Below are 13,475 nucleotides of genomic sequence, written 5' to 3'. Positions count from 1 at the left end.
CACCACACCAGGGAGCCACGAGTGCGTACAACTGCAAGTAGGAGAATTGCTTCCATCAGCCAAGTGGAATATAAGCCCCCTCTCGATATAAAGGGGGAATGGACATAACCATCCCAGGGTCCATGGAATGAAGGAATAGAGGGAGGAGGTTATTATTATGGGAAGAGTGGGGTGAGGGAGGTGGAGGGGTATATGGGGACCTCATTTTTTTAATGTAACATTAAATAATAATAATAAAGACAAAAAATAAAAAACTTTTAAAAATTTTTTTGAAAAAAAAGAGTCAATGTGAAAATTAGCTTTAAGGGTCCTGATTGTCAGCCTCAATGTATTCTACTGAGCTCTTACCCAATAGATATTATGTCTTTTGAAGATTTACAGGCTCCACAAGGACCTCGGTAAATGTGACTGACCAGCTGCTCACTTCATAGACCTTTATCATTATAAGAAAGAGTGAGCAAAGGGACAGCACTTTCAGGGTGCCTTGAAGCATCCCACTCCAGAGTGGCCCCGGGCCAGCAGCAGCAGCCTCACCTGGATCCTTATTAGCATTGTGGACTTCCCGGGTCCACTCCACACTTCCTGAATCAGAATCTATTCTTTAAAAAGATCCCAAAGGATTCATATGCAAAATAACATCTTAGAGGCACAGACTTGACAAAATTCGTTTTCTTGCTTAATTAGGCGGTATTACGGTGACAATCTCAATTTTACACAAAACACACTCTTCCTTCTTCCCTCTTTCACTGTCACATTATGGTCCCATCAAAGCACATCGCAGACAGTGAAGATAAATCCCCTCATTCAAGATGGTGGTCATGTTACCTGGTAATCCACTGTGAAGTACCTAGACTCTATCCTCTTTAGAGACATGCTGAGAATCACATTAGCTTCTGTCTCTTTTGAAGTGATACCTTCCTTTTGTGGGTTCAGCAGCTTCCCAGTTGACTGTCATTCATGAGATGCCACCTTTTCAGGGGCTTTCAAGATCTCTGGCTGGTCTGCACCGTACTGCATGGTCTGGACTTGTCCTATTTCCTCCAAGGAAAAGAGAACAAGTGACACTTTCCTGGACCCTGGCTAGGCCCACTGCAGTTTGATGGATTGATCAAAGGCACTTGGGTTTAACTAGTTGTGGAAAATACTCCATAGGTCATTTTGAAAGAATAATGACATCTTCGTTGAAGGAAGTCCAACTTCTTGAGTTTCTGCCATATTTATTCTTTGCAAAAAATAATAAGGTGAGGTGATATTGGAAATTCATTCTGGTGTGTTTGATTTCGTTGTTTACTTTCTGGAAATATTTAGATTGGTCAAACAGCTTCAATAAGTAGGGCAATTTTTTTATCTCAGAGTTTTTAAAATAAATAATCCCAAAGTCCCCTTCAGATCTAAGATTTTGTAAGTCTAAGAGAAAGACAGAAAAAAGGATGAGAAGAGCCTTACCTTCCTCTAATGAAACCCGAGGAATTAGGATATATACTCACTTGAGTAATTAAATTTCTTTTGGAGTAGAGAACCGTGACCTTCTGTGCTGTGCTTAGGCACCATCAAACGTGATTCTGCCGCAGGACCCAGAATGGCTTCCCTGAAATTCCCTAATTTCCCCAGCAAGGACCAGCAGGGGTCAGCAAGGTCATCCAGGAGAGGAACGCCAATCTAGACTGGGACTATGTAGGCCCTACCCAAGTCCCTATTTCTTCCCTTCACGGTGTCCTTTGATCCTCTACTCCCTTTCCCACTCTTCCCATCTCCTTTCAACAAAATATGCCAAGAACTCAGGACTCAGACCATGGGTTTGTCCCAGGACTCTTTTCATTAAACTCAGGTCCTAGGGAGGTAGCATGGCAAGGCGACCAACCCAGTGGCCCTCACAGTGTTTCTCTCATGGGATTGCACCACCAGATAAGGCCACCAGAATGGTGCTGACTAGGGGGGACTCAATATATATATATAGATAGGGACTCTGGGAAAAGTATTTTTCTGGGACCCCACACCTTCTAAGGGTGGCTCTGGAAATCAGCATCCAGATGGTAATGGTGCAGCCTGGGTGGGCCTGGTCTGGAGAGGTGGGTGGGGGCAAGGAAGGCAGCAAACACCAAGGTGTTTTGGGAAATGAACAGGGTAGATGATGGAAACTGTCCAAAGACTTAGGTTTTTCTCTCTCCTCCATAAAAACTTGACCTTCCTGTTGTAGGTACATGGCAGAACTTAGCTGGGTAGAGCGAGCACCCATAACATCAGAATAGGCTTTGACAGGGCTATGGGGAAAGTTGTAATCAGCTGTAATTGTCCTGAAAACTAAATTTGGCCCTGACATTCAGATAACAAGAAGGAAGCAGCAAGTCTATAAGAAATACAAATGGAATTGCCTCTTTCCTGTCCATGTGTTGGTTGGATTTTCACAAGAGCCTCATGTTTTGGGGAAACAGAACTTTGTGTTTCAAGACAGAAGAACTGCTGTCTTTGCACTGACTCACAAAGAGTGCGATGGGGGAATGGATGGTAGTGAAGCGAGTGGCTCACAAGAGCATGCATCTGTGGCAGGAAACAATGCAAACATTGAAGCTCCAGATAAATTTGGATCATGAATTTCAAGTTGGCAAGTGCCTAAGAGTAAAGCCTCCTGAATGGTTCAGAAAGTCAGGCATTAAAGCGACCAGGCTGCCCTAGTGACCATGGACCCACCCTTTGTGGCAAGCCAACATTTATTGAGCACCTACAATCCAGCAATCATTTGGTGCTCCCTCCTCCATCCATCCCCCAATCTGTCTTCTTCAACACACTTGGAACCTGAACCAACTCCTTTGCATTCATTTGTATTAAAATCTTAAATATTCACTTCACTCTGCAAGAAGTTAGTAGCTCATATTGCTTATCTAGAAATGAGATTTCTACATAGTGAAAAATTAAGATTTTGTCTCTAGTGACATACCCTAAAGTCACCCCTACATGTTTTTTTATTACACTATTGGTCATGACAATTCGTTTAAAATTATTACATTTTAATAATGTGCTAGACTATTTCACATGTCTTCTCTCAATTATTCCTCCTAACAATCATAAAAAGAAAAAGTGATGATATCCCCTTCTTACCCAATGGTCTAAAAAAGCTAAAGTGACTTGGCCAAAAACACAATGGGACAAGACCCAAAGATAAAATTTCTTTCTTCACATGCCATGTTCTTTGGGCAACACGGTGTCCTCTATCTTTGACCTCACTCTCAAGTCCCGTTTCACAGCTTTTCCTATTCCTTCTCCAACAAGAGTGAATCTAGCCCTGCCTGTTTCTTTCCTCCCAGAAGGCCAGGGCTTTGTGAGTGAGGATGAGTACCTGGAGATCTCTGACATCAAACGAGACCAGTCGGGGGAGTATGAGTGCAGTGCTTTGAACGACGTTGCTGCACCTGACGTTCGGAAAGTAAAGATCACCGTAAATTGTGAGTGGGCCCACCGTCAGGGAGCTGCAGGGGAAGGGAAAAAGCCAGCCCTGGCAGTGCCTTTTGCTGAAAGGCTCAGGATGCTGCCAACAGGAAAATAGTGAATACAATGCTTTGCCCCTTCCTTGGTCCCACTGCCATTTGCCCCTGGAGTCTTCTGGTGACTGAGCTTTCAGTTAATGGGGAGAACTTGGAAATTGGTGATGTCAATACAACATCTTTAAGCAAGAAGTTATTTTTTTCCTAAAACAAATGGCTAATAAACTGGGAGGAAGGGCATCCCAAGAAGTTCATTTGCATAGCAGGTGGCCAAATGGGGCTTTCATCAATTCATGTGGAGTAACCCTGCATTTCTTCCCATAGACCCTCCCTATATATCGAAAGCCAAGAACACTGGGGTCTCAGTTGGTCAGAAGGGTGTCTTGAGCTGTGAAGCTTCTGCGGTGCCCATGGCTGATTTCCAGTGGTTCAAGGAAGACACCAGGTACCTTGCGACAAAACTGATGCACCATTCCCCACGTTGAAGGGGTATGGCAAAGTAACAAGGAAAGACATAGTGCAAATAAAATGTGTCACAGCCTCCTCTGTAACAACCTCTCCTTTTAGAACCAGAAAAAAATAATAGAGAAGCTGGGAAGTAGGTAAAATGAGTTGACCTTGTTTCAGAATCTGAGATTAGTTTTAGGCATGGAAGTCTTTGATAACTAACAGCGAGTAAATTAAACCTTTTGACCATCCTTTTGGAGGCTGTGATATTTATGGACTGAACTAGAAAGACTGGGTTAGTTAGTGGAAAGGGGTTTGCAGAAGAGAGCTCTTTGTAGAATTAATCTGTTTTGACCTTGAACTCCATCAGCCACCTATGTCTGTTGTTCAAACTACTTTGAAGAATAAGATCAGAAATAGACCAATAGACTTTCTCTTGTTGCAGGTTGGCCACTGGCCTGGATGGAATGAGGATTGAGAACAAAGGCCACATATCTACTCTGACTTTCTTCAATGTTTCAGAAAAGGATTATGGGAACTATACTTGTGTGGCCACAAATAAGCTTGGGAACACCAATGCCAGCATCACATTGTATGGTGAGTTCAGGAAGCCTGGATGCAATGGGTTCAGCCAAGAAGCAGGCATAGGGAAGAAGGTGCCATCTGCTTGGCCTATGTCCAACATATTGCTCTAGCCACCACCCTTAGATAAGAAGTGCTTCTCCATCTCATTCCTTTCTCATTTTGATACAGTGGTATTTTTATGTAATCAATAGCTCCTGGTCTATTGAAATTCAAGGCTTGTACCTTATTATAGGAGTAAAACAAATTTTAAACCAAGTTGTATTGTAGTTACCATAAAGAAAAGAGAATCATGGGACAGTTCAACTGTAGTACTATCTAAAGGTCTTGGTGGATAAATTAGGTATAATTTTAAGATACCTTTCATAGTATGAGTCTACGATTCTATGGGCTATATTTATAGTTTTTAATAAAGTCACCTGCTACCATTGTAATCCTCATGCCATGCTCTCATTCATTGGAATGAATGGAGCAGAAGTGTGAGTTTTCATCAAGAGAACTCTTCCACTCACAAATGGAACATCTAACGCTGCCCTGAAGGTCTTTCTCTCCCATAAGGATGAAGAGATCTCCAGAGCCATGGTTGGCCTACTTGGAAGCCCTCACTCCATTTTGCCATACTGCCATGTCCATCTCCTTGTGCAACACTCCATACCATGTGCCATGGCCAACTTGTGATATTTTACATGTCTGTGTATCTGTTTATTTACTGAGTTTAGTTAGAGGGAAGTGTCTGATGAGTAAGGAGAAGTGTCTGTTTTCCATGTGTACCTCAGAGTCTGAACAAGCTTTCAGCTTTGACATTGACTAAACTTTGTCCACCAACCATCTGAAATGTGTGATCTATGTCTTTTGTTTTCTCTCTGCATTGTGTGTGCATTGTGCTGTGTGTGTCTTAGAAATAAGCCCCTCATCAGAAGTGGCAGGTGGGTACAGCATGTTCCTTCCTTCCTCTGCCTGCCTGAATGCATATGCTTTTGAATTTAAGCCTACTTCAAAGATAGGCTTGCCTGTTTCACTTCCCTGACTTATTTCTCATTAGAATTGAGGGGTTTGGTTTGCATAGTTTAAGTAAAAAGCAGGTAGAATTTGATAGCTTTGGCACCCACACATCTGAAATATCATAGATTTTAGGGAAGTGTCTGTGCCCCCCAAATTGTAAACTTCTACCTTTTCAGTATTCTGCTATTTCTGCACACAGCAACACTGATAGAAACACAGCCCAGAGACCAAATGGATTATTATATGATTGCCTCCATGAGAAAGTCACCCCAGTATGAATGTTTTATTTTTTCAGCCCAAGGCAAAGAGAGCTAATGACATAATTCTAAAAATTTTATGTTAAAATAGAAATTCCCAGAGACCTTGTTCATCATAGCAATATCTACCACTTACCAGATATTTAATGGGTTCTAGTTACCATATTTGTGCTCTATAAGACAGGTTAACCTCATTTTGCAGTTGAATGAAATGAGAACCAAAAAGTTTGAGTAACACACACGTACATTTAGCTAAAAAATTGCTTTTGCTAAGACCCAGATTTGGAACCCTTCATCTGGTACTGGAGTATTTACCCAGAAGATAAACAGAGTGAGACACACACACAGTCACACACACACAAATGCTCCATACTCCCACAGATGCTTCCACGTACGCATACATACTCATACCTACATACTCATACATGCCGATGAAGAAGCAGCTGGGCTCAGCTTTGCTTCCACACTTGGAAGCTTTCCAGCTCACTTTACTATGATGTCAATCTCATTCACGTAAAAACTGATAGCATTTGAATTTTCCAGACCTGGAATCAGGTTTAACAGCTCTGGATTTAGGACAATCACAAACCACTAGCCCTGCTGTGTCCATCCCTGTTCTATATAAAACTGAAGGGAAAGAGTGGGCAGGACCCTCCCAGCAAGTGGACCTGCATCGGCAGTCACCAGCATGCTTGCCAGGGTCAGAGAAGATGGCCAATAGAGGGAGCCTAGGGTTGACAAGCAGATGACCCGGGTTCTTGTCTTCTTATCTGCCGCTAGCCATTTGTCATAGTAGATGATGGCAGCAAACACATATAAACATGTCGAGTCACATCCCAACTCAGCCCACATCAGCACATGGTTTAGGCAAATTACTTAATCTTGCTGGTCCTTAGTTTCCTCCAGTATGCAAATGGGGCATCAGTACCTGCTCTGTGCTATGTTTAGATGTGTGGCTTTGATAACTCAAAGGACTACAGGTCTTGGTTTACTCAGCTTATGTTGGAACACTATTTCTTGTCTCAATGACTTAAGAATGCCATTGGGGAGTATGAATAAGATCATATTCATCAAGATGATAGAACAAACTGAATACTCTGTTATGAATACAAGGTATAATGACTACTACTAGTATCTACTAGCTCTTTTTGTGCCAGAATTATAGCTCAACTGGACTTCCACTTTCCATTCCTCCAAAACCTCATGTGTCTGCCAATCCATATAATTCACCTTATCTTGTTTAGTGTCCACTCACTTTTCAGATCTTGGTTCAAACATACCCTCCTCAGGGCAGCCTTCCTCATTCCCTGACTAGATCAATCCCCCAAACCTGCCTCAGGCACCCTAGTATGGACCAGGACCTCTTCCAAGTGACGAGAACCCAGTGATAATACAACAGACTCCATGTTTCTATAGACTTCATGTTTCAGTAACAATTTTACTTCTGTTTTCTTTATTTAGTTCATTGATTAAACTCTCTCTTCCTGTTTTTTAGCCTGTGGGCTCATGACCACAGGACCATGTAGGAGTGGGATCTCTGGTTGAACCGCATGGCCTAGCACATTTATCCACACATGGTAGCTGGTCAGGAAAACGTTGTTGAATGAACAGATGGATGAATATATGCAGCTATTGAAGGTTTTTGTTTGTGATACCAGGAATAGGAGTTCAGCTGTTAGGAATTGAAATGCAACTAAATTGACTAGGGGCCGTTGGTCTACGAGCATCTGAGACAAGGCTCTGCCGCTAGCTGATTCTAGTGCTTTAGGAAAGCCAATCTCAATGTCCTTGTTTTTCTTTACTGTGAAAGCATATTGGATACAATGTCCTCTGTGGTCACAAAGTTTCATTCTCTGACTCTATGACTGAGTGGCAATAGCTTCAACAAAATCACTGTGGCAAGAGATAGCATTATTGCTGTGTGGTTGGTCAACGTTGTCTGCTGGTCATGAAAGCTCTTTATAGTCCGAAATGTCTCGAAAGTGTGGCTGGTTATTACCAACCACTTACTATGTCCAGGGCACTAGGCTAAGTGTTTGCATGTTTTATCTCATTTAAGAACTCGATGAAGTGGGGACTCTGTGCATCCCAATTTTACAGATGAAAGAGTTGAGAGCTTCAACAGATTTTTCAAATCACACTGGCCTAGAAGTACTTGAGCTAGGACTTAAGCCCCTGCGCTCTGATCCCAGGGTCTGAGCTCTTCAGCGATAGTTTAATCTAACATAAAATACTACGGACCCCTATTATAGGTATAGGTAGATAACCTGACTGGAACTCACTGTCAACAATGTGCCTACGTGGACCCATTTCCCAGACCAGTGTCTCCCCTTTTCTAAATATCTAACCTATCCCTGTGCCTGGTTTTGAAAGGAACATTTTTACATTTGCAACACATATATTCATGTTTCTCATTCACACACACACACACACACTCACACAAATGTCACATTCCCAGTCATGCACTCCTGTTTGCCCTCAAACACTGTAAATTTGTTTTCTGTGAGACCCCTTTGACTCCACACTGCACAGCCATCACAACACACACTCTTAATTGGCCTCTCACAAGTACATCTTTCATATATTTCTACAACTACATCCAGAGAACAAAGGAAAATGGGAGAAAAGCAATTTCAAAAGAATACAGAAGACAAAGACTATGAAGACAATGGATTGGTGAGTGGGCTGAAACAAGAAAGGATTAGGAAAAACGTGCAATGCAACCTAAGTAGGAGGGTGATCAGCAAAGAGCAACCTGGGGTTTGCATTAACATAGATGCCCCTTCCTCATTATCTATCACTCGCTGAGGTGGAGTGCAAAGGCAAGTGACATTTTAAACCATTAGACCAGCCAATTTCCTTAACCCTGGGTGACTGCAGACCCTGGAAAGGGCAGCAGAAGGCAGAGAAGAGAGCTGTAGTAGGAGCTAGGAGAGCTGGGTTCCATTCCCTACTCAGAAACAAACAAGCCCTAGCTCTCTCTAGTCCCCAGTTTTCTGTAAAACACAATAACAGAACAAGATGAACTATCCTGACTGTCCCCTTTGAAGTTTCTATTTTTAATTTACAAAACAATGGGAAGAGAGAGTAAGGGACAGGGGTCTCCAAAACCTAACACTCTTGACCTTGGAAATGATATAGCATGCCCTGAGCTACTGAAAAGAAGCGTGCACTAAGTGTCTGCGAGTTCTGCTGCAGTGGACATGGCCATTTCAAGGCCCACCTGGTGCCCAGGCACCTTGAAGTCTTGCCAGGCCAGCGGGCAGCAGGGGGACGGCTGGGCACAGCCTGGGCCTCTCTGGCTCAGTTGGCTGGCCACAGCTGTGCCTCTCACTTTCGATCAACTCGCCTCCTCACTTCACCTCCTCTGGGCCTTGAGCCAGGGTCCCACCTTTCTGTCCCTCCAGCACACAGAGGAAAGATTCTGGACTTGATGGCATCCTGCACTGCGGAAAGTGTTGGGAGCTTAATGAGGCGTGTAACCGCCTGGATTCCTAGAACTGGAAAGGGAGGGGGACCGAGGGTGCAAAGGAAACCAGGAAGGAGAGGAGGGCTGCCGAGAGAGAGACAGATTTCTCACATTTTTATCTGTGAAATTGTAATGACACAAATGAGTAAAGTTAAGAGTTAAGTATCAGAAAGAGTAACAATTCACAGAAATGTTGTCATTGCAAATGAAAACAGCAAAATGCTCAAGGTAAACTGAGGTTTGGTTCTGGATATTTCCCCAGACAAAGCCTTAGACCATTCAGAGCAGCCATGCCCACTCCCCACCTCCACGGATTTAGGTGCCAGGAGGACAGAATCTGGGTTTTCTTTGGCTAATGGTCTTTCTTCCAGAACAAATAAATATGTCTCAGTCTTGCTCTTGAAATTGGATTTTCTTCAACTAATGTACTGCCAAGCCTTTTAGAAGCATGCTCAGGCCTCTTTCATGCCCTTATGCCTCAGTTCTTCTCCCTTCACTCCATTATGTTGTCTTAACAACCCCACCTTTTCCCCAGGTGGTCTCCTGTGTGAGAGGGGACAGGGGGCACAGGAACCTGAGGCTTCCCTTCCAGCTTCCAGAGGTCTGCCCTCCATGGGCTGCCCTGTATCTTTCCTTCCCTTACCTCCATTCCCATTCTCACCCTAGATAGCACAGTCTCCCTCCCTCCTCACCCAACCGGCATCCGGGTTCAGACCAGGCGATGCCACTGCCACCTTTGATCCTCCCCCTCTCCCAGTTCCTGGTTCTGTGATAGGACCTTGCGATGACGTTGCTCTTACCATTTCTGCTCAGCCTCCCTCTCTCTTCCAGTGATAGAATGACAAGAGAGAAGAAGGTTCTGCAGTATCTTCAGGTGGCTTACAGAGCAGTATGCCTTAGTCTGAATTAGACTCACTTCAGGTACTTTAGAAATGGGGTTTCACTGGCCTTGCCCTCACCCCATTTAATCAGAATCTCTAGGGAAAGCCCTAAGACTATGCTTAAAAAGCAAGCTCTGTTAGGGAGACTTTGCATACGCTGACACTGGATAGCCTCTGATAAATAGATTGATAACTCTCAGATCTGTATTTCTCTCTCCTGAATTTTCAGCTACAAACCCCTCTCCCTACCTGAATGTCTACAAAAATCTCAACCATTATCTCCTGAGCACCACCCCATCAAATGTGTACCTTCACTTCATACATGCTCACTAGAATCCAGTCATTTCTGACATCTTCCACTCTTTCACCCCTTATATCTGTCAGTCAGTGAATTCCGTAAAGTAGGTTGCAGGCTTTCTTCTGCACTATCCGCTCTGAATTCTCACATGCACTGTGACATATGTCTCTCTTAGATAATTATGATGCTCTCCAAACTGGTTGTGCCATCTTTGGTATTCCCTTTTGTAATCTGATTGCTACAGTGGGGTCAGGCTACTTATCTAAAACTCAGAATGGACTAAAACTCACCCTTACTGAAAACTTAATGCCTACCATAAAAGCATGGCTTTCTGTTCTCTGTTCTTGCTCTGAGATCAACCCACCTTCAGAGCCTCAAATTTCCCCATTCTTTTATGCACCCATGAGGCTGGATCTTCCCATTCCCAAGAACACCAGATCCTGGCCACACACGAAGCTTGTGCTCATGTTGTTGCTACTCTTTGTAACCATCCATTCACTCAATCATTCAGCAGGTATTGGTTTAGTACCTATTATATGCCCAGAATTAAACTAAGGACTCAGGTACAAAGAACAAAGTTTCTAATCTTGTAAAATAAATAAATAGACAATTACAATAGAATGTTTTAAGTGCCATGCTGGGAGAATGAAACTTCCACAAAGCTTTAGCCCAAGGAAATTTGGAAGTCTTTATGGTTAATCTTTCCATTTCACAGAAGAAAGGCCTATAGCTCAGAGACTTGACTGAATCCCCACAAGTAGGAAGTGGCAACCCCAGGCTACACAGCCAGGGTTGTGTCTAACTTCTAAGCCTGTTTCTAACCCACAACTGAACAATTTCTTCCTATACATTTTGGGGTCACAGATTGGAAACTTTGCCATCTTAACCTCCAGATAAAATCTTACTTATCCCTCTAGTTTCCCTAACGGCATGCCTTCTGGAAAGCACTTTTGAAGCCCACTGAAGAATAAGTCACTTCCCATTCTGGGATCTCATGCCGTCTCTCCCTTAGGCTTGTATTTTGTTTGTGTCTGTTTCTGCACTGAGAGGGCATATCACTGTATCTTGCAATGGTTGTTGCCCAGCAAATGTTGGTTGAATTAATAAATATATCTTCCAGTCAATGGGAGCATCAGTTACCACTCCTATACAGTTTGAAACTCTTCACTAACCAAAGAAGAAAGAAATATTCTAAAGAACTTGTAGTTCTATCCCCCCAGGGAATCCAAATAACCATTTCTCTACCTCTTCCCTTGTATTCCAGCCTCCCAATATATATCTGATTCTAATTTAAAATTTAGTCCCCCCCACTTCCATACCCCCAAGTTTTCTGTGTGAGAAAGACTCTATCAAGACTTCTAAATCACTATTTAGGAAGAAGTTCATCACAAGATTTCTTCTTGCAAAGACATCAAAAGTATACATATTTGTCCATTTCCTGCTGATAACGTATATGCTTTTTATTTTCCAAATCCACAATTTAAATCCAGGTGGGAGGGAATGAGTCAGAGAGAAATACCATTGCTTTTGGCTGATGACAGCAGTGTAATCATTTGTATTTTCCCCAACCTGCAAAATGTCAACATATTAGAAAAAATATGCAGACATTTCACATTTCATTCCTGATGAGGCTCCTTGTCATTCCCCCTCCTCTATCTGAATCATTGACATCTGGCTATTAGCTTAAGCAGAGTTTAACACAGAGCGTTCAGCCCATGCTGATGTCAGCACAGACGCCAGAGCTCGTGGTTCATCAAAGACTAAAGTCTTGTCTCTTTCAGATTTGTGATGAACTGACAGATTTGAATGAACTTCTGGTACTAACTTCTTAAGCTTTAGTCTTTGTGGTAAAACTGGAGGAAGTGTTAAAGAGAACAAATCAAAGACGGTTGCCATTGTGCCTCTTTATCGGCAAGTCTTGGTTGTGCTGCAAATCCCTGCTAATCTTACATGTAAAACAACACAGTACCTTGTTTGCCACTGTAATTAAAGACAATGGAGGAGAAGTTCCCTTTTAAGGGGAGTGATGCACCTTCATCAGCTGGCACTGCTGAAAATAGGTTTTATATTTCACCAACAAGGGTAACGCATCCATCCTCTAATTAGATTTTCTTGTTCCTCTTTTAATCACCAAGAACATCATTATCCTTTTGGTTCCTCATTAGGAAGGTCATACAGTTCATAATCATGCTTATAAACCCTGTCCAGATTTCAGAACAAAACTGCATCTTCTTCGACTTCAGATATTCCATTGATCTCACTGTGCTATCACTAAATTACACTTGCCTGTGGGGTTTTATGTTTAAAGTGATCACCCTACCACCTGCCATTTTAAAATTACAGCTGTATGGTTTACTGTTGCTGAAGAACCATGCTGTATTTTCAGTTCAGTTGTGGAAAGGAAAAATGGTGACATTGCAATACCATTATCGCTTATAATGTACACTCCATTTTTAAGCTTCAGAATCTCTTACAAGGCAGGAGCTCATCAGTTAGCTTATATATTTTTGGGGGAAGCTTAGAGCCAAGTTTGGGTATTTTGATTTCCCACACCTGCCACTACAAAGGGTGATCAGCCACCCCCTGCATGCAGCAGTAAACTCTAAGGTCCAGGATAGCTAGCATGGCTTAATTATATTGTAAGCCCTCAATCAAATTTGGCTTTCAAAGTCTAGTATTTACTTCATGCTATTTATCAAAATACATATGGATTTCTCAAAAGTGGATTTCAGTTTTATTTACTGATTTCTTTGTTTATTGTTATTTTTGTCTTTCTGCTTAGTGTTGTGTCTGGTCACATAATGCTCGCTCAGTCCATGGTTCATGCACTGATCAACCTTCATGCCATTCTGCCATTTCCGAAATTTACCTCTTACTCATTTCTGCCTCGCTAGCTCTTCTTTCTATATGCTGAGAACTAACTTGTTTTTCTCTGCACATCTGTCCCCATGCTATTTTGTTGATGTGGAATGCTGTCATCATTCACAGTTTGTTTTGTGACTTTGCATCATCATTTAAACTTTTACTTTCAAAGATCCTCAACCTCAGGCATGAAAGAAG

At 42.5% G+C, this 13,475-nt stretch overlaps 1 protein-coding gene across 5 annotated transcripts in view; it reads left to right on the top strand.

Moving 5' to 3' along the window:
- The window catches only part of OPCML (opioid binding protein/cell adhesion molecule like), a 1,279,663-nt gene that overhangs the window by 1,254,881 nt on the left and 11,307 nt on the right, over window positions 1–13,475 (top strand). For 4 of the 5 annotated variants that reach the window (XM_058289337.2, XM_058289338.2, XM_071212433.1 and 1 more), the window contains 3 exons: window positions 3,303–3,440; window positions 3,804–3,924; window positions 4,372–4,523. In XM_058289337.2, coding sequence (XP_058145320.1) covers window positions 3,303–3,440; window positions 3,804–3,924; window positions 4,372–4,523 — 411 coding nt within the window. The remainder of the gene's footprint in view (window positions 1–3,302; window positions 3,441–3,803; window positions 3,925–4,371; window positions 4,524–13,475) is intronic. The other variant, XM_058289340.2, reaches the window with a different exon arrangement.

Source organism: Dasypus novemcinctus, chromosome 27 (assembly GCF_030445035.2).
Source record: "Dasypus novemcinctus isolate mDasNov1 chromosome 27, mDasNov1.1.hap2, whole genome shotgun sequence".
NCBI lineage: Eukaryota > Metazoa > Chordata > Mammalia > Cingulata > Dasypodidae > Dasypus > Dasypus novemcinctus.
This window is presented reverse-complemented; position numbering and strand designations above follow the sequence as displayed.